The following is a 21,930-nucleotide window of genomic DNA, read 5'->3' on the forward strand; positions in this document are numbered from 1 at the left end:
ATCGATTTATAGCAAGGGGCTCCAATCTTGGTGCAGTGTGTGTGTGTGTGTGTGTGCGTGCGCGCGCGCACACACACACACACACACTGTGAGTGTACCTCCTGATACTGATTATGGGTTAGCTAGGCCCTGAGTCATTGCAAAACCCCACTCACCTCCCTAGCCTGAGAATTTGGCTCCCTCTCAGCTCTGTTTTCCTCTCTTGCCATTTTTTTACTGTTTAACCATGACTGGTATGTGTGTATGTGTGTGCACATTGTTTAAGAAAAGGGTGGGGAGAGGCAGATCTTGGGCTTCATTAAAAAGGCAGTGGAATGCAGCTACATCTGACTCCTGGGGCAAAGTCCAACAGGTAGCTAAACACAATTTTGTTGTGAGAACTTTCTGACAGATTACTCCACATGTTGCTGTGAACCCATTTAAAGCACACAAACACCCTGAATCCTGGGAACTGTTGTATACCCATCACAGAGCTACAATTCCCAGCACCCTTAAGAAACTATTGTTCACCAGATTTTTCTTTGTTTCGTGGGGGGGGGAGGGTTATACGCTTTGAATGTATAATATGCAGGCTGTCAGTGTCATTTACATGTTGCACTTTAGAACCCCACATATTTTGGAACATCTAATTTTTTATCTTCTCCCCGCTTGCTAGAAAGAAATGCAGCCTTGCTAAAGAAACACTGGAAATATATAAACTTATGCAGAGGCTGTGCCTGAGCTACCAACTGAGAGAAAGCTATGGGGGAAGTTGTCAACTCCATAGATGACTATGGGGTTGTGGCGCTCATCTCACTTTCAGTCCGAAGGAGCTGGTGTTTGTCCGCAGACAGCTTTCTGGGTCATGTAGCCAGCAGGACTAAACCACTTCTGGTGCAACAGGACACTGTCACAAGTGCCAGAGCACACGGAAACGCCGTTTACCTTCCCGCCGTAGTGGTACCTATTTATCTACTTGCACTGGTGTGCTTTTGTACTGCTGGGTTGGCAGGAGCTGGGACAGAGCAATGAGAACTCACCCCGTCGCAGGGATTCGAACCACCGACCTTCTGATCAGCAAGCCCAAGGGGCTCAGTGGTTTAGACCACAGCACCACCCACATCCCTACCATAAATAATAATTTATATATAGTATTCAATATATGACCCCCTGCAATCTGAATTGCTGCACTCCACGCCGAAGTACATGGTGAAAACCAAGCCATAGTGATTATTGGGCCCATGGATCTTCAAAATACTGTGAGGCAGAGTTTTTAAATTATTATTATTATTATTATTATTATTATTATTATTATTATTATGTTGCAAGATGATCAAGGGTCTGGAAACCAAGCCTTATGCGGAATGGTCGAAGGAGTTGGGTATGTTTAGCCTGGAAAAGATATGATAGCCACCTTCAAATATCAAAAGGGTATCACACAGAAGATGTTTTCTCCTGCTCTGGAGGGTGGGACTCAAACCAGTGGATTTGAGTTACAAGAAAGGAGATTCTGACTAAACAGCAGGAAGAACTTGGAGGTTTTTAAGCAGAGGTTGGATGGTCATCTGTCATGGATGCTTCAGTTAAGATTCCTGTATTGCTGGGGGCTGGACTAGATGACCCTCAGGGTCCCTTCCAACTCTACACTTTCATGATTCTTAGAGGATTATTTGTAACAGGAAAACTGATTTGCAGGGTTATTTTAAAAAAACAAAACCCTGAGGTGCATTGGTGTGACTTGCTGCACTTTGCTTGCTCTGAGTTGCCGGCTGTGAGGCCAGTTCAGTTTGTGTGCTGCCAATGGTTTGTGCAAGCCTGCCTCTGAGAAGGGGCCCTAAGATAAGTGGCCCTGAGCTTGCAGGCACCATTGAGAACAGGAGGGTTATTGGTGAGCTTCTACTGCATTTCCGTGAATTGGAGCTGGGCACTTGTACCCCCACTCCACCCCTGGGTGATGGTGATCTATGTGAATTAGCGAAATAGAGTTGCCATTTGGATTTCCCATCTCAAGCAGCAAAATGTCTGGCCCCACCTGCAGCCTCTCGTGCCATAGCCCAAATTGCTTGCAATTTAGACCTGTGTGTTCATTTTCAGTGACTCTCCGAAACCATACTGTATTCTGCAGAGTATCCAGTGATGTCAAATGTTGTGCAAAAATAAACTATAGATCTTTTAAATTGTTATTTTTAAGCTGAGCTCATTCATTAAGCATGCCCAGGGACGCCTCAGCATGGCCAAGCCACCCTCTCTTTGCCAACAGGCCCTGCAGAATGCTAGTCTTGCTTCAGTTATCTCTGTTGGTGAAGCTCCTGCCCTATGTGCACATCCCTTTGGGGATGCAGGGCAAACTGTATGAAGGAGCTGGATAAATTTTCCAGTTCTTCCAGTAGTGTGAACTACAAGGCAGAAGACTCTCACTGGCTCTCTTAGCATGCTCTTCCTTAGCGATGCACTAAAAAAAGCTGGTTCAGCTTGTCATTCAGGTCTGCATTTGTCTGGGAGATTACGTTTTTCCTGATGCTTCTTGGTGCTGCTGCACGAAAGCAGGTAACGCTGAGTGGGCTTTGATCCTGCTGTCTCCCTTGGGGATGGAGGGGAATATCTGTCTGGCTGCATTGACAAATCTGGGGGATCAAACAGGCAGCTTCAAATGGTTTCTCTTCTTGCCTACCTTATTTGATAGCAAAGGAACCCGAAGTCTTTGATTCTAGCAAAACTATGTTAGTTCTAATAAAGATTGCAATACCTAACCTGGTTCCACTGTGTTTGCGCACTTCATCAGATCAGCTCACCAGTGGGGGTGGGGTGGGGGCTCCCCTGGGTGGGGTGGGGGCTCCCCTGTGGATGAGACAAAGACTGCCAGCCCCCCCCCAATCCCACATGCATTTCAAAAACCATATTTTCTGTGTTGGTTGGCATCCTTGCAGAATTCATGTGTTAGTTGGCTTATTCCGTTATCCTGCTATTGAATTATTTCCAAAGTAGAACTTGGTATATGCAAACCTCCATTCATTTAAATGTTAATATGGTATGGGGGCGGGTTGCTGATCCTATTTATATTGTTCCCCTCTTTAACCTTCCTTCCTTGAATTGAATTTTAGTTTTGAAGGCTTCATGGGACAGGAGCCTATATTTTTCTTATGCTATAAAAGCTACATAAATGTAATCTGTGTGTGTGTGTGTGTGTGTGTGCGCGCGCGCGTGCAATATTATTATATTAGAAGTTAATAGGGAGCTGTCTTATATCACAGCAGACCACTGGCCCTTCTAACACAATGTTGTTTATGCCAACAATTTCTAAACTCTTTCCCCCACAAACCACTTGAAAATTTATGAGGATTCTGACAAACCTCTTTGTTTTTCTTCCTGCTGCAGCAAATGTATTGCACTGTGCTAGATGCTGCATGGTTTTTACATGTATTTTTACAGGCACACCACAGACCACCTGAATGAAACTCATGGACCACCAATGGTCTGTGGACCAGCCTGAGAACCTCTACACTGACTGGCAGTAGCTCTCCAGAGGTTCAGATGGAAGTCTTTCCCAGCCATACCTGAAGATGTCCCAGGTCAAACCTGGGGCATTCTGCGTGCACTACCACTAAGCTGTGACCAAGGGAAGCCTGCTATCTGAGGGAGGCAAAACCCCTAACTGACAATTCTCCTGCCTATTTTGCATTGGCCCAAAGACATAAAACAGCACTGCCCTTCCTACCATATCATACATCTAATCAGTGGTGGAGGAAGCCTCATGTTCTTCCCAGCCACCCCACCGAGTGTAAGGGCAAACACACCCTTGAAATGCCCCTGGAGAAGAAAGCTGTGCAGGGGGCAGAGGAGGATTTAGGCTGGGGAGAAGAGTTGAAACAATGCATTCCTGCTCTTTGCTGCTCAGCTCTTGCTGATACACCCAGGAAGCAGCTTTTCTTCTCTCTCTCTCTCTGTTTTAAAGACTACTTGGGCTAGTGTTACCTATATTTGTGTGCATGCACACAGGACAGTTAAGCCTATGAGTTGGTGCCGGGAAGCTCAAATCTCACTTCAGCTGCAACCTAACTAGGTCCTGTGGGATAAACAATGATTCTTTCAGACTTGAGTTTCCATCTTTGTTACTGGCCTATGTTACAAGTATGTTGGAGAGGATGTCTGTGACAAATGTATGTGAAGAACTTTGGACACCTAAAAGTTGCTGTATAAATGCTAAGTTATGAATTTATCTGCCTATTCCTTTAAGTCTGCAATAAAGGTGTTATACATCTCAGCATTGTCTGAAAATTATTTATTGGCCTTTAGTTCTGCATCTATCATATGGGTGTTGCTGTGGAAATGGAAGGGGCACAACACACTAAACATACTCAGAACAAGGCCACTGCCCTGCCTTGTGTGAAAGGGACTAATGTGGCTCACATCCACGTCCGCCCCATTTTTACAGACTGCCTCCTCTCCTCCATACGTAACTGTGTGCAGTACTGTACCCAAATGGTGGCCAAGCGCCACAGTCGCCTTTGACTGGACTTCACCGTCCAGGGGCCTCTACCTTTTTACCTAGTGCACACATAAACTGGTGCTGAAAAGGCCTTCACGGATTATGGCCCTGTTCCAGCTGAAGTGCATTGCGACGGGCAATGCAAACCTATATATGTCTATTCGTGAGTAAGCGCCGTTGCTTTCAGGGGCGCTTCTTCCCAAATAAAGGGGGTCTATAGCTGTGCCTTTGCAACTTGCGTCCTGCTGGAAGCGAGGGGCTCCTATTGCATCAGGGCTGCGTTTCAGCACTTGGGGCGTCCATTTATGGGGGCAGGTCTAAAATTGCGCGATCATCTAAGAATGCGACGCCTCACATGCCACCAGCACCGTGGCAAAGAACCACATCCCTGAGCTGCTCCTTGGCTCCCGGCTGAAGGGGCCTGGGGAAACTTGCTTGCCCCGCAGCGCCCCAGCCGAGCTCCGCGCAACCTCCCCTCCCTCCCGGGAGCAGGGGCAGCGGGAGCCCTTCCCGGGCGCTCGGGCCTCCTGCGGCGGCGGCGGCGGCGGCGGGCCGGGCTGGGGTCGGCCAGGCCGGGACGCGCGGCGGCCGCCCTCCGGCTTCGCCCCTCCCGCGGGGCTGGAGCTCGCCCTGGGCTCGCCGGGCGGCGCGCTCGCTCGCTCGCTCGCTTGCTCGCAGTGCGCAGTGCCTCTGCAGCGGCGGCGGCGGCGGGCGGCGGCGGCTCGTGGTCGCGCTCTTTCGGCGGGGCTCCCGCAGGAGGATGGTGTCCGTAGCCCGGCAGCCCTCGGCGGGCCGCGGGGCGGGTCCGTAGCTGGTGCGGGGTGGTGCCCTCTGCCGCGATCGGGAGCCGGAGGCGGCGGGCGCCGGGCGCCGCGCCAAGCGCCCGCGCGCCCCTCTTCCTCTCGCTCTCCATGGACGGGGGAGCGGGGGGCGGCCCGGGGGCGCCCGGCGCCGAGAGCCCCAACCGGGCCGTGGAGTACCTGCTGGAGCTCAACAACATCATCGAGAACCAGCAGAAGCTGCTGGAGACGCAGCGGCGCCGGATCGAGGAGCTGGAGGGGCAGCTGGAGCAGCTGAGCCAGGAGAACCGGGACCTGCGCGACGGCGAGAGGGACCGAGAGCGGCACCGCGACGGGCAGTACCACCACAAGGAGAGAGAGAGCCACTACCAGAACCGCGCCGAGCGGGACGGGCAGTATCCCAACCGGGAGACCCGCCCGGAGCGGGAGGTGCAGTACCCCAACCGCGCCGACCGCGAGAGCCAGTACCAAAGCCGAGCGGAGCGGGAAGGGCAGAACCCCTATCCGAACCGGGACAAGGAGCGCGAGCTACAGCACTATGGAAACCGGGACGGCGGGCAGTACCCGAACCGGGAGAGCCACTACCGGGAAGCCTGCCAGCTGCATCGAGAGCGGCCCCCGCAGTGCCACCCGGCGCGCGAGAAGGAGCACGAGTACCCCCGGCCCCCCCGGGAGCGGGAGCGGGGGCAGCTGAGCCGGGGGGCGTCGCGGAGCTCCAGCCCGGGAGCCGGAGGGGGCCACAGCACCAGCGCCAGCACCAGCCCGGCCACCACGCTGCAGAGAAAGTAAGGAGCTGCTCCGGCCCCCGGCAGCCCCGCTGGCCCCCAGGGCCACTCTCATTGCACAAGCAGTCGCTTGGGGAGGCCATAGGAATTGGTGGATGCCGGGCAAGCAGAGTCATGGAGGCCGGCTCCCTTTATTGCGTGGCAGGGGGTCCTGGAGTGCATTTTTGCTTTTTAGGATTGTGAAGTGTGGTGGTTTGGGGAGCATAGATATGTCCTGGGACTGCCCTCCTGAAACCGCTCTGCATTTCTCTGCTGCCTCTGATCTAGGCCTCTTGAGTCTTGTTGCAGTCACAGTTATTTCCCAACACCGCCACATGCATCCCAGTCTGCACCCATCCCTTGCTAGCCTGGCAGTGTCCATCCTTAGAGTCAGGTCTCATTCATCCTCCTTCTTGAACCCTCATTCCCTGTTGTGTGCACTGGACTCTGTCTGGGATCGCTCTCCCCTGCAGACCCCTGCTTAGCCTGTCTGGAATACCCATCAGTGCATTCCAGCCAGAACCATGGGGGGAGCTGGGGGTTCTGCTCCCCCGAACAAAAGCCTGCCCTGTAAGAAAAATCCTAGCCACGCCCATGACTAGAACCTGCTGACCCTATACTTGAGCTGGGTTTCTTCCCTTCCTGTTTTACACCAGACTCAATTTCTTTGCTCCTTGCCAGCTTTTCCTTATTCCAGAATTCACCTCTCTGTACAGAGCAATACTGCTCTGTGCTACTGCCAGTAGATATGCTGTGTTACTCTCACCTGCCACCCTGGGCCCTTTTCCTTCCACCATCCTTGAGGAGAATTGCTTTCCAGTTGCTCTGCACGGGGGGCGGGCGGTCTTATAACTGCAATGGACTGCTGAATGTGCTCTCCTGCCAGTCCTGCATCTTTCTCACTCTGTAATATACCAAATGGCTCTCCCCACCCCACTTTTGGGGGATTTAACTGTGCAGTGGATCCTAACTTAATCTCCTTGAAAAACTGGTTCTTTTGTATTAGTGCTCCTAGATGATTCCCTCCACATATTTCAGGACTCCCACCATTGCAAACACAAATCCAGGGCTAAAGTCCTACTTAGATTTATTTGCGTAACTGCCCCCCCAGCAACCTTCTGAATCCTAAGGTGAATTTTCTCTGTCCTGTGTAAGGGAAAAGAGCTGCCTCTGAAAGTGACGGGATTTTTCTGTTAATCCCAATAGCCAGTCTCTAACAGAGGGTCCCTTTAGTGTTTCCTTCTAGCTATTTGGTTTGTTAGGCAGGGCCTTTTGCTTCTGCTTAATAGGGATGTGTATGTGGTGTACATACACTAGGGATGGGGAACTTGCAACCCTTGAGATGCCCAGGCCCCATGCCAGAGTTCAGAATTGGTGGAAGTTGGAGTCTAGCAGCATCTGGGGGGCACAGGTTTCCCCATCCCTCACACACACACACACACACACACACACACACGTATAGAAGCCCCCTTCCCTCTGAGTAATCCCTAAGAACCAGCCCATTGGCATAGTTTTCACTAGTGGGCTGGTTGACAGGAAAGAGCTACTGCTTAGGACAGGGACTGGATCCTCCCAGCCCCCAGATCTTGCTGAAATGTGGCTTAAGGGTTACATCCAAAAAAGTAGTGTTGCTACCGAGTGTACCATTGCTATGATGAGCGGTGAGGGTCTGAACTGATGCTTGAGGGATGTGCATGTGTGGGTGTGAAATGATTTCGCATGGGTTGCCCAGTGTTATGTACTGAGTATTGAGTTCAGGGACTGAGAAAAGAATATTGGGGGGATGAGGTACCTGCTGATTTGTGGAGTGTGTAGGAACCATGCCTTCTAAGTGCCTAGGGGAGAAAGAGTAGGATTAAATGACTTGGAGTGACAAATATAGGAACCAGGACTGCTGGGTTCCTGGTACATCAACTCTGGAAGAGAACAGGATTCGTGTCCCCCTGCTCCCTCGGCTCACATCACCTTCTTGCTCCAAGAATAGGGAGCTGGTGGTTCTCTCTGTGTTACTGGAGTTCAACTCCCCTCCCCAGCCAGCATGGCCAATTGTCAGGAATGATGGGGGAGTCAAAAAAATCTATGGCGAGCCACAGATTGCCCATCCCTGTTCCAGATGCACTTGGTAAGAACCATGTTGAAATAATTGCACACTTGGCACCTGGGGCTTAAAAGTTTCCATCTGCTCCTCAGTGGTAAAGCACATTCTTTGTGTGCAGTCAGAGGACCCCAGGCACAACCTTTGGCAGGTCCAGGTCAGGCTGGGAAAGACCCTTGGTGGAAACCTCCAGGGAGCTGCAGCTAGTCGGGGTCTGAGCTGGATAGACCAATGACAGTTTCCCACGTTAGCTTACGAAAATGCATGTTGTAATATATTTGATACTCTGTATGGTGTTATAAGACTCTTTCTTGTCAACAGTCCTTACAATTGCCATGTAAGGTAGGTCAGAAGTATTTTTCATGTACTGAAGACTTGGGGGGAGGGGAGATTGAGAGAACTGACTTTCCTAAGGAGCCTGCAAAACAGGCGAGATTTGAAGCCGGCATTTCTCCACCCTTTGAACATTGGTGCAGGAGTTGTTCTGAAGCAGACTGTTTGAAGAGGCACACCTGTTTATTTCAGCCCTCAGGCCCATGTCCTCTTTGCTAAGGCTCCCCCTCCTCTTTCCCCTCCCCACATTGTTACTAGTGCATCTGATCTCCTCCAACAGCACCCCCTGCTTTGATGCTGATGCCTTCTGTTTGGGGGGATATGGGGGTGTTTGAACTAAATCACTGTACCTGGGAAGTTGATCTCCAGGACAGGATATGTTCTAGTTGCCCACGAGTTTTGGCTGAAGAGATTAGGATGCAGTTAGCCCTGAAAGCTTTGGGATCTGCTTTGGAAATGGCAGCAGGAGAGGCTGTGTGGGGTGGGAATTGACGAATCCAGCCGTGTGTTCTTTCTCTCTCCCTCCTCATCCCCGCCTCCTTCTCCTGGATAGAAATTAGCAAAGTGGTTTGATGCTGCAAATGACTTAAAACCAGCACAAATGTGTCTTGCCATTCCCGCCCACTCGCTACCGACACCAGGGAGGCGGTTTTTGAGAGCCTGGAGAGGTGGGTGGGTTCTCTGAGCCTCTTCTCCTTGCTGGTAAAAAAACCAGAAGTGGCTAGAGGCACCTGCTCTGGCCTACAGCCTTTACTCTGTTTTTTGCATTTGAGCTGGAAACTGAGCACCGCTCCCTTCATGCCCCTGCCTCTAAGGTCACTAGTAGCTGGAGCTGGTGCAGCATAGTGGCTGAGTAGGATGTGTGATCTGTGTATCCAAAAGCCTTTAATTCCGTTCTCATCGCTGAGTGGTCTTAAGCAAACTGTCATACCTCAGCCCTCCCTCTGTAATACGGGGATGATATTAACACTGGCCTACCTTAACAAGGTTGTTGTACAGAGTAGTGAGAGATGGTGTGCAAATGCTTTGATCACTCAACAAAGCAGTATAGGAATATACGTTCTTCTTTCCCGGCACTTGGAAGAGAGCAGTGGTCTTGCAATGCCGCCCATTTGTCAGCCCCAGAAGATGGTGGTAGCCCAGCCAATTTTTTCACCTCTTCCACCTGAGGGAGATTGGAAGGGAATGTATTTTCCCATCAGTCCATCGTGGTTTGCTGCATGGGATGAAAACATGTGGTTGTTAAAAGCTTCTCTGGGATTGATTTTTCTCACTCCACTGCCAACCATCAATTGGAAAAACGGTTGCGGTCCACTCTGGAGGCAATTGTAAGTCTGTGCTTGGGAAGCCAGGGAACTAACTGTTCTCGATATAAAGTCTGCCCTGCTTGTTTCTTAGCATAGGTGCATAAGCAGAGCTACAAAAGCCGTTTGTCTCATACTGTGAGACAGAAATGTCTAGGCATGTGAGTAAAAGCGAGAAGGGAGCAATAGCTAGCCTGCCCAATGGCCCCTCCCAATTGTGTGCATGGCTCATCAGATATTTCTGGGGAATGCTGAAGAGTATGTTTGCATTACGTAATTCTGGTGAGCTGCAGAACCACTAGCCCCAGAGTCAGTGCTGTGAGAGAGGCAGGGAGAGTTAGGAATGATTTAAGGCCAGATTTTCTGGGAGACTCTGGCCAGATCTCAGGCAAGGAGCCTACAGTTCTGGCTAGTGCTGCAGCTATGTTGATCTGCGTCAGTCTGTGGGATCTGCTCTGCACTCCCAACCACAGGTGCAGGGGGCTTATAGCCAAAAGTGGATGTTGGTAGCAGGTTGATACTCTTCCTTGCACATCTCCCTTGTTCCCTTTCTTCTGTCCCTCTAGGTGAGAAGACAGTGTTGTGATGCAGACAAGATCATTCATTGATATTAGGATTGCAACTAATGTCATCAAGGTGGCTCCCTGACTCGCAGCATTCCTACAAATCAAGGTTAGGAACTGGTTGTCACATGATTGCCGTTCCTGCGAGGACCACCATGTGGCCAGCCAGACATATTTAAGTCTCAACAACAGGCTGGTGTGTAGGACCAGCTGCAGGTTGCTAAGAAAAGGGACAAGTTTCATATTGCACTAAATGTATTCCTGTTGCCAAGAGTGGCAGCCGTTCATTTAATGCCCTCTCTCCTCTGTACTGCATCTTTTAAAAATAATAATAACTTTTTATTAGATTTCCAATATTTGCCCAATATTACCACACTTTTGCCAATTATACAGATTTGAATCAAAATAATTCAATTAATTCAAAATTTATACAATTTAATAAAAGTAGTTTCCCACACTCCTTGATCAATGTTTTTGTCCAGTTCTTATATTGCTGCAGTTCATATTTTTCATTAACTTCTAATTACATTTCAGTTGGTATATTAATCATTAAGATAACGGCTGCATTTTTAACGATTACTATTCGTGTTATTATCTAACTTTTCATAGGATTTCAAATGAGGTGCTCTAATTGCTTTCCTTTTCTCTGCGTGTGTCAGCCTCAATATCTCCAGTTATGAAGTCCTTGGCCTTTGCTGCCTCCAACTGCTGTTGTCTCTCATCTTAACTGGGGTGCGGCTATAATCCCGGAGAATTCTCAAAATATTTCACTAGCTCCCTCCCATTGTGCTCTCATCTTGCTCGGTGTTTCGGACAACAAGATACTCCAACAGTCCACCTTTCTCACTGCTCAGTCTCAAAGTTTCTACAGCCTGAGAAAGAGGGATCCAACTTCTGCCACAGGGGATCTTGGAGTACTTCATTTTAATTAATAACCACCAACGTCTCTGTGCCTCACATGTTTGCGGCCCCAAATTCCTTTCATCTTTACAACTGCATTTTGGCCAAAGTTCACTTGAGTTATATCTCTTCTCTGTTGTTTTTAAGAGGGGATGGTAGAGAAGGTATCCACTCTAATTTCCCCAGATAATCCATTCCAGCATTAGAGCTCTCCCTTCCTTCCATCTCTTTAAACCACACACAGCTAACTGTTCTTTTAATCACAAGTTTTATTCCATACTGCAAACCAACCTCATTTTACATCTTTAAATTTTGCGTCTGGAGAAGTTTGCCAAATAATTAATAAAGAAGCTCAAAGTAAACAGGAAACCAGAGGCTCCCCTCTCCGCCATCCACCGCCCACACTGAATAAAATCTTTTCTCAGTTCCAAAGCTCAGATCAATGCAGCTGGATAATTCCGCAGTTCTGATGACAATATCTTCTCTTGGAGTGTGCCTGACTTTAAAGCCAATTAGAAATGCAATTAACAGGAGAACCTCTGCTTCTTAATGCCGGCATAGGAGGGTTTCACCAGGCAAAGTGCTTTTTGCACTCAGTGCCTCCCTGCCCCCTGCATTACATGCCAGAATGAGAGCCAGGTACCGAGACTGTGAGTGAAGCCTGCTCCACCCTTCCATGGGAGGAATGTCCAAAAACGATTTACCCTCTATCCTTCTTGTTTTCCTTCACCTTTGATCCCTGCGGTGTCGTGGGGGGCTGCCTCCATTAAGGCAGATAGGCACCAGAAACCCCTCTGTACTGTATCCAGGGGAACTTACCCATCTCCTGACAACATTATGTTCTGTATATCCCCAGCTCTTGCCGATAGCAAACTATGACACCGAAGGGAGGAAGAAACAGGGATATCATAGACATGAGTAAGTGCTATATCATAGAAAAAGTGGATGTGTAGTGGCTGCTTTTGGCAGCAGTCACACATGTAGCATAATATCTAATGTGGCCTTAGGTGAGATCATGTCCCAGAAACCAATTGTAAGATTAGGGAGGAATCTAGATTGTACTCTTACTTCATGCAGGGAGCCACATATATCAGAAGCAGTGTAAAAACTGCACTTTTGTGCAGCTTCTGGAGAGGTAAGCACTGCTTGAACGCTACTGCTCTAGTGTACTCTGTCAGAATGATGTTCTGTCTGTTCTTCCTGAGAGGTAGAGTCAGCCCTGTCTGCATCCATGGAAATATGCCACAGGTAACATTAACAACCCTCCCAGGCCTAGCAGCACTGTGTTCTGAGGGATCCAGGTAGAGGCTTCAGCGGTGTTTGCCAGGCCAAGAAGACCTTACAGAATGACCCCTTTCCCCCTTCCTCTGTCCCTCTTCCCCAGCCATCACCATCATTGATTGCATTTCTATCCCACTTTTTTCTCCAGGGAGCTCAAAGTGGTGTAGATGGTTCTCCCCCTCCTCATTTAATCCCCACAACAACCCTGTGAGGTAGGTTAGGTTGAGATACAGTGACTGGCCCAAGGTCACCCAGGGAGCTTCATGGTTGAGGGGGGATTTGACCCCTGTCTTTCCCAGGTCCTAGTTCTAACCACTATACCACCCTGGCTCTCAATAATTAATTTCTAAAAGTTCTGTGCCAGTTCAGTTTCCTAGATCAAGGAGGAAGAAAACAGGTGAATGTTGCTGAGTGTCCCCATGACTATACTCCTCAGCATGTAAATTCTGTGGCCTTTCTTAGTTATCTGCACAAGGGTCCTAACTAGCAGCAGACCTAGGGGCTATTTCACACATGCATGTTCACCCAGAGGTGACTGGAGCATCAAGTGATGCTTTGCATGAATGAGTAAGCACAGACCAGACCCACAGAAAGAGCCATCCTCACACCTTGGAATTACCTTAAGCATAGTGCTTGTCTCTGGAGCCTTCTGGCTCATACTTGCAGATATGAGTGTGCTTTTTAGTTGGTAGGATCTTGCTGGGCTGTAGGAACTTTTCTCTTTGGCTCTTGGGGAGTTATCATTGCCTTCGCTTGTTGCAGAACTGTGGCAGGATAGTCCTTCACATACATTTCCCCAATGTTCTTACTGCCACTTGTCTCACAAACACAGACTCCAGTAGCTGCACATCAAAGCTTCCTCTAGGGCATTAGTGTCGGGTTGCAGTGTAGGTCATTTCACCCTGTGCTGCAGCTCTGTGCATGAAGGCAGTGTTGCGCACTCTTGGGAGCTTGCTCAGCAGCTGTTCCCCCAGCTGTCTCTCCAGCAAGCAGCTGCTTTCTGCATCTTAATAAAACAATACATCTCTTTGCAAACAGCCCCACCCTTTCCCAAACCACTTGGAGAGAGTGCCTGCTTCTTTTAAAAACTTGTCTGTAGGTTTACCTGGAAATAAGTCCTACTGGTTTACTCCTGAGTAAGGAAGCGAAGCATGCATTGGAAATCATCTGAAAGAGAAAACCAGCCCTAAGGAGCTGTTTAGGAAGACTGGAGAAGAAATGTGGGTTGTCTCAAATTTGGGCCTCTTTTTTTAACACTTGAAATTATTCCAAGAGGGGGAAGCGGTGAGAGGAAAAGTCTGAGATTGAAGCTGTGTGGCAGGCAAAGAGGAGGATTACTGTGTGATGATAAGGGTTTGGGGCTTTTAAGTTGTACACAGGATCTTCATTTGAGTCAGGGCCCGCAGCCGAACTGTTTTCAGCAACAGGGCAGCCTTTGCAAATTGGGTGCCCTTCAGATGATTTGGATGGCAACTACCATCATCCCATCAGTTACTAATGGCTCTCTTTGTACAGCCCCAATGGGAAGACCCATGAGGGGAAAGATTTGGTACTCTCCAGTTGGGGCAACTGCTAGCATTAGAAGTTCTTATGTCCTGAGAGGTAAATTACAAGGCCTAGTTCTCATTGAGGTGGTGAACCTATTGGGACTGTCTCACTTCAGACTGTTGGTGTGGATTTGCATGATGGAATGACCCTCCACCCACACAGAAATTCTATTTATAAAATAAATCTGTCAAGGAGAAGGCTTCTAAGCTAGCTTTCGCTTTGACATGCCTGTTTTCTACGTGGAGGGATTTTTCAAAAATGACAAATAAATATGGAGCAGCATTTTATCAGTCCAGTTCAGCAGTCTAAAGTGGTACAGCCCAGACATTGATTTACCACTCCTAAGCTTAACTCTCTCCAACACATAGCAGTAAGGATGTTCATTAAATTGTAAGTTTTCATATTTCATTTCAGGCAACAGTCCTCTTCTTTCTTCAGACATTCAGAAAGGTGCTTTCACTGAAAGCTTAACAATATATACATGTATTTAATAGAAAAAACTACTCTTGTGTAAGTTATTTTTACACTTCTTACAGGATTTGTAACATGGGTCATTTGCAAGAGGGTCCACAACTAGTCCAGGGGGGTTGACAATATTTTTTCTGCTCATCAGGTGAGGTTCATTCATGAGCAGTCTGTTAAAAGGGACAAGAGTAATTTCCTTAGCATTGACGAGGTTTACAATATGATCCTAAGTGTGTTTTCTCATAAGTCATCAGTAGGACTTGAAGTGCAGCCAAGTGTGTAGGTTTTGGTGTTAGTTAATATTTGTATGTAAAAGTTACTTTTAAGGATTTTATTTCTTTGCCCCATCAGCCCTGAAATCCATTCCCAGAGTGTTTCATCTAGGCAACATCCCAGTGCTGATGGCAAGTTCTCTTCTTGTACCTTTCAGAGCTTATCAAGACTTCCTTTTGTGCTACATTTCTAAGCACAGGTCCGGCCTTTTAAAGCTCTATGTTTGAGCCCCCCCCCCAGCACTTTACCCGGGAAAACCTGTATTTTACTACTGAATTGGAGCAAACAGCAATTCATGGAAAACCCAATTGCTGTTTGCTCTGATTCAGCAGTAAAACATAAGTTTTCCCAGGGGGGAAGCTCTGGGACAAAAACAAAAAACAAAACCACATGCTGGGACATGGAGCTTTAAAGTGCGAACTTATGCCTGGAAAGCATGGTGCAAAAGGAAGTCTTGATGAGTCCTCATACACAAACTGGGTATCAGCCCTTAGTTATAAATAAGGTTAAAGAGGCTGACTTGGTCTAAATTCCATTGAGTAAGTGGGGCTTAACTTCAGGCACATGGGTATAGGATCGTAATCTAAATTGATCTCTGCTTTTATGCTGTGAACTGCCCTGAGTACTACAAATGAAGAGTGGATTACAATAATAATAATAATAATAATAATAATAATAATAATAATAATAATAATATAATATATTGCATTGCCACTGAGCCAGAATTTGAGCGACTAGTGGAGTTATGGACAGGGTGAATAATCTGGGCTGCTGGAACCTCGCTGGCCTGGTTATCACTGCGGTGGTAAATCTGTGTCTGTGCTGGACCACTTTAGACTGCAGCTGGAGGCTCACTTAGTGGGATGGCCAATTGCCTCTGCAGCACCTGCTGCTCTTTCTCCAGACCAAGGTCTCTTGCCAGCCCTGATTACAGGATCTTCCCTTGGAAGAATCCCCCCACAACACTCCAAGGAAAGCGCAGACTTTGCCTCATCACCAAAGGCAAACATGAAATTATATGTTTTGTTAATAAAGCATAAGTAAACTAAGTAGGCATAGAATTAGACACAGAAAATAATATGCAACAAATTTATCACATTTATATTTTCCTTGAAGGAAACCAAGGCAGTGCATATGCTTCCCTGCCCCCCATTTCATCCTCACAACTTTGTGAGGTAGGTTAGAGGATTAGCTGCCTATACACCAACATTTAAAGCACATGACTTACTCCAAAGAATCCTGGGAACCGGTTTACCCCCAGAGCTACAATTCCCAGCACCCTCAATAATGTGCTTTGAATGTATGTTGTATATTCAGCCAACATCACCCAGTGAGCATCACAGCTAAATGAAGATTTAAACCTTGGTCTCTCCAGACCTATACCGACACCCTAAGCCACTACACTGCACCTCACTGACAGCTAGCCTATCTTAAATTCAATTGTATTTGTAAGTGGTAAACTTACCTTGGCCTCAAATGCCTTTGCTAAAGCCAAAGTTTGGGTTCCTGTTTGTAGAAGAGTTAGCCTGCAATGGATGTGGTCAGCTCCATCCTTATTTCAGACATTGTGATATATCAATATATCACAATGTTTAGCTGGTGATACAGTATATCACGATCTTGGAAACCAGATATCGCCTGGCCCTATGGAAGAGGACCATGGCTGCTGATCCCACTGCTGAGTTTGTCATACCCACTGCCACTGTTGCCTGATCTCCGTGTGTTAAGTGGGTTGTGGAATGTATAAAAAGAGCCTATTTGTGTCTACAACTGTATGTGTACAGAGCCTGCGTGTAGGGAAACCTGTGACCCTCCAGCCACCATTGGACTTCAGTGCCTCTCAGCTTCAGCCAGTGTGGCCAGTGCTGATGGGATGATGGGAGCTGAGATCCAGCAACAACTGGAAGGCGACAGGCTTCCCATCACTGAAGATGATGCTTCCCATGCTGAAGATAATGGAGTTCAGGGATTGGAGGTAGCAGATGCACCAACGTCAGTGGCAAGATCAGTGAGCCTGGTTCCCCTGCCACATTTTGAGTGTATGCATCTGTGTGGGTGGGAAATGTTTGAAGAGTGCATCTGTTTTTTTAAAAAAAATTATTTCCATATGTAGTAATGTAATGAAACGAGTTAACTAAGACTAAGGAGCTGGCTGGTGATGAAAACAACAGGTGTATGGGACTGAGGTGGCAGGAAGTAGTCATACTAGATTACAATGTCCGGTTTTGTTGAGGTCAGCATAGCATTCCAAACCCTGACTTCTGAGGGAAAATGTGGTAGGATTTGTTGGCAGTTTCCTGTATGCCACATGTGACAAGGGTGGCTTCTCGGTTTGAAGGCACTCCTTACATGGGAAAGGATGCAGGTGGACTGCTTGGGCTTCCTCTGTGTCTGCCCACTAGGATGGGGAACTGGTGGCCTTCCAGATGTTGTTGCTCTCAAACTCCCAGCAGCCTCAGCCAGCATGGTCAGTCCTCAGGGATGGTGGGAGCTGTGGTCCAGCTTCATCTGGAGGGCCACAGGTTCCTCATCCTTACAATTCATGCACTATCCAGGATGGAGTGTGTGTGTGCTTTTGTAGCTGTTGCTGGCCAACTGCTGTATCCCATTCCCCTCGCTTGCTGCTGCTATGTGGTAGCGTTTGAATTCTCCCTGTCATTTTCAATCAGAGTGTATCTCTGTTGCAGCCGGATGACTGGCTGCGATGGGGACAGTAAGGTTTGATTTGCGGCAGGGGAGTGCTGGGCCGCAGCGGGATGGGACTGCGATGCGGTTGGCGGAGCCCCTGCTGTATACAGAGAGCAATCAACACTGACATGAGCAACCTTATAATAGCATCAACTGGCACCCCTTGGCTCCCACACATGCAACCACTTATACAAGTTAGACTCCTGTTTTCATACCAAATACACACTGAGAATATGGGGGAAGCCCACCTTTTCCAAGAAGAAGACAACCTGGCTGTGGCTGATGGGAGTTGGCTTTGTCATTTATATACACAACCTCACTGTCATGCTGCACTTATAAGGTCTACAGCTTTCATACTTGTTCCTGGGCTGAGCTTGCTGTTTACACTGCTAGGATCAGTTTCTCGCTCAGAACACTGGAGATCTACCCTTCATGCACCCCGATTCATTCAGGCTTTATTGGCGTAACTGAGACAAGGAAATCATAAAAGAGAAAAAAAACCCATCCATAAAACATTGGTAATCCAGACATTTTAAACACATAAAACATATAGAAGACTCAGTAGCCACTATTAAGTACAATTAAGTAGTTTTAAAATTGCTTTAAAAATATTGGCTAAATATCCTGAAACAATTGCAGCAGTTTTGGGAATATCATCTCAACAGATATTGAATTACAAATTATTTGCAAGTAGATACTTTGAGCATCAAAGGTGTGAAGGAGCAGCCACTTCACAGGGCATGTTCTTAAGGATGTGTTACTGGGATCCAGTGTGCTAATCCTGATTTAGGGGGCCAGCTGGATTGGGAGTAACCTATTCAGGTGACTTTTCTTGTTTAGGAGGTGCTGGGTCCAACCCTGACTCAGTTGGTGCACAGACTGGCAGCCTTGGGGACTGTGAAAAAGGCTGTGACTTTTTAGGGAGGGTTTGACTATTGAACAGAGCTCCAGATTGGGCAGCTGGTTGACTGGCTCTGGGCACTATTTTTTTTTTAAATCTACTCTATTATTTTTTTTTTAAGCAGCCAGTCCCCCTCTGTGACAGAGTTTGGAGGGTTGCCAGGAAACCCCAGTTTGCTGACACCAAGATGCTGCTGCTTGCTCCCTGGGGCTGTGTGAAATGTCATCAGTTCTGACCAGCCTGATAAGTGCAGCTCCAACAGCCTGTACGTTTATGTATGTGCGTATTTGTTGTTTGCGGGCAGCCAATGCCAGAAAGCCTGCTGGCTCTAACTAGCACAGAGGGTTGATTTAGCCCTTGCATATCACATCTATATTTGTTTCTCCCCCTGCCCCCAACTGTGAGATATTCCTCATCCTGCAATGAGAGCTTTGAGAGAAGAGGACTGTTATCACACAAGAGCCCTCATCTGCCACTTTCAGGAGCAAAAACATTTTGATCGGTTGATTTGAGTTTACCTATATGCTGCTTTTCCACAATTAGCTGTGCCCAAAGTGGCGTACAGCAAACATGCAAAACATTAGAAGACAAATATGCCATATACAGAGCATGTCGGTAAATTAAAAAATGACAAAAAGCAGCAATTTAACAAACAGCACAAATTCAATATTGCACACACACAAAACAATCTAAGTTTAAGTTTATGTACGAAGCTAAACAAGAGTTAACTGGCAATCAAGTTCCTGGTACTGTTCTTCTTGCAATCCATGGAGCCTGGCTTAAATACATACAGCTGGCTCCCATATCCTTATCCCAGAGGAGGCTGACAGCAGCAAAAGGCAAATGGTGAGGGTGGCAAAGGTGGTCAGTCTCCTCCCCAGCTTCCTGGAAGTACCAATTGCTGGCGCAGGTCTTAATGCCTTATTTTGTCTACCTGGGGTGTTGCAATCCTCCCTGTTCTAGAGCTGGGAAGCTTAAGCATGAAGGAAGCAGCAGAGTCCCAGGGAAAGGAAGGAAGAACAGGAGCCTATATTTGGAGGGGGGCAGGTAAGCCTTTATTTTTAGAGCCCATACTTGGCAATACTGTGTTTTGTTTTCCTCCCCCGCTTCCTACGCAGGGCACACTTTGTCAATTTTCTCCCTGACAGAGCCCCTAGCAGAGATCAGTGTCTGGCTGCATAATCAGCCTGTGGAGTGGAAGTGAACATGGCCCTTGGGGAACAGATAAGGCAGGCTGTAGCCTCGCGTGCCCTTTTTGGCACTGCTGCTGCATCCAGCAGATCATTGCAGTGCCAGGCCGGATCACTGGCTTCCCTGCCAGCACCCCCTTGTTCCTTAATGACATTTCCTACGCAGCTGCTCCCAAGGCAGATCTGGGTAAGGAGCTGCAGTTGAGTTCCCGTTGGTTAACAAGTTGGTGAATTCTTTTTGCGTCCTCGTGGAGGCTGGAAGCCAGAAGCAGATGGTGCTGCTGGTATGTGTCAGGACAGCAGGCCTTTCCTGGGTAGTTGAGGGGTGCAGCGAGAGCTTCTTCCCCTGCCACTCCAGCACCTGTTCCTAGGAAATCAGCCTCCTGTAACCCCGTCAGTTGGCTCCAGAGACTCAGCAGGAGCAGCTTAGTGGCTCTTTCCATAAACTAGATCTGTGTGTGGATAAGGAGCAAGAGGAAGGCTTGGTACCACTTGCTGATTTCCTGATTTGGGACTCGGAGTGTCCATTAATTTGCTCCATATCCAGGAGAAAAGCCCCTGCTATTCAGTTGTTGTCTTAGAAATTATTCTGTTCCCAAAAGAAACTGCCACAATTGTTCTTAGACTGAAAACCATCTCTCTGACCTGTTCATTTCTCTGTGTTATATATGAGGGATGAGCTTTCATACATGCTGCCCCTCCTCTGCGCCATCTGATGTGCCGTCCTCCGTCAAGAGCTGCACCAGCCTGTTCTGCTGGCTCAAAATAAGCCAAGGGGAAAAGAAAATAGTAAATGTGCTGTTTTAAACTTCTGTGGCTTGCAAGTTGATTAATCAAACCATTTTTGTGTGTGCAAGTAATTTGTCGGGAACTCCATAGTAAGTGTGGTGAAAGACCTAAGGGAGCAGGAAGGGCCCCCTGAAACAGGGCTGTAGAAGCTCTTGCGCCTTAGGTCAAGAGCAGAATATTCTCCAACCAAAGGACTGGGGGTGGAGAAAGACAGACAGAGACAACTATGTCACGTGACTTGTTTTGGTTCTTCAAATGAATCTTCGGTTCAGACTCAAACCTGCAGTCAGACAGAGGGAAAGGAGCAAGTTAGGTGGTAAGCAAGCACCTCGCTTTGCAGTGCAGCCAGCAAAGTCTTGTTTGGTGGAGCTGTTTTGCAGTAGCCCAGGACTGCGAGTGAGAATCTCAGCTGCTGACGGGCTTCCTGCTAGCTCTTCCTCCTCCTCCTGCTTCTCTTGTGTGAAGCAAGCGTCAAGGAAGCCTCTGGGGCTGAAAGAAAACTGTCCTTCATCTGCTCAGAGGAACTGACTTGGCAGGGGCAGAGTGGATGGGGGCATTGTCTAGCTGCATCCCAAAGGAAGAGGAGACTGCCTGAGTTATCCCATGTCACACAAAAAGATATCACCAAGGGCAACTGCTCCACAATAAGGAGTATAAACAAGCAAACAAATAAATTCCAGTAGTAGTCTTTTTCTTTACAGTCACTCGTGTATTTGGTAGAAGCAACATCAACTCGTGAGTCAACACCCAGATGCTGTTCTGCTACAATCAGCGTTTCTTCCCACAAAGGGGCTTAATCATTGAACTGATAAGATAAAACAGAATTACAGTCAATCTCTATTGCCATACGGAATGGTTGAATTTCGGTGAGAATGCATTCATTATAGATTACCTGTTGTTGTTTAGTCATTTAGTCGTGTCCGCCTCTTCGTGACCCCCTGGACCAGAGCACGCCAGGCACTCCTGTCTTCCACTGCCTCCCACAGTTTGGTCAAACTCATGCTGGTAGCTTCAAGAACACTGTCCAACCATCTCGTCCTCTGTCACCCCCTTCTCCTTGTGTCCTCCATCTTTCCCACCATCAGGGTCTTCTCCAGGAAGTCTTCTCTTCTCATGAGGTAGCCAAAGTATTGGAGCCTCAGCTTCAGGATCTGTTCTTCCAGTGAGCACTCAGGGCTGATTTCCTTAAGAATGGAGAGGTTGGATCTTCTTGCAGTCCATGGGACTCTCAAGAGTCTCCTCCAGCACCAGAATTCAAAAGCATTAATTCTTCGTCGATCAGCCTTCTTTATGGTCCAGCTCTCACTTCCATACATCACTACTGGGAAAACCATAGCTTTTACTATACGGACCTTTGTTGGCAAGGTGATGTCTCTGCTTTTTAAGATGCTAGGTTTATCATCGCTTTTCTCCCAAGAAGCAGGCGTCTTTTAATTTCGTGACTGTTGTCACCATCTGCAGCGATCGTGGAGCCAAAGAAAGTATTGTAAAATCTCTCACTGCCTCCATTTCTTCCCCTTCTATTTGCCAGGAGGTGATGGGCCCAGTGGCCATGATCTTCATTTTTTTGA

The 21,930-nt window shown here is 47.8% G+C and overlaps 1 protein-coding gene across 4 annotated transcripts in view; it reads left to right on the forward strand.

Moving 5' to 3' along the window:
* Positions 1-5,187: 5,187 nt before the first annotated feature.
* IQSEC2 (IQ motif and Sec7 domain ArfGEF 2) overlaps positions 5,188-21,930 on the forward strand; it is a 161,654-nt gene continuing 144,911 nt past the window's right edge. For 3 of the 4 annotated variants that reach the window (XM_053370972.1, XM_053370971.1, XM_053370973.1), the window contains exon 1: positions 5,191-6,050. In XM_053370972.1, the coding sequence (XP_053226947.1) occupies positions 5,377-6,050 (674 nt within the window). In that variant the 5' untranslated portion in view covers positions 5,191-5,376. Of the gene's footprint in view, positions 6,051-21,930 lie in introns of all 4 variants that reach the window. The other variant, XM_053370969.1, reaches the window with a different exon arrangement.

This window comes from Podarcis raffonei, chromosome 17, assembly GCF_027172205.1.
Source record: "Podarcis raffonei isolate rPodRaf1 chromosome 17, rPodRaf1.pri, whole genome shotgun sequence".
Lineage (NCBI taxonomy): Eukaryota > Metazoa > Chordata > Lepidosauria > Squamata > Lacertidae > Podarcis > Podarcis raffonei.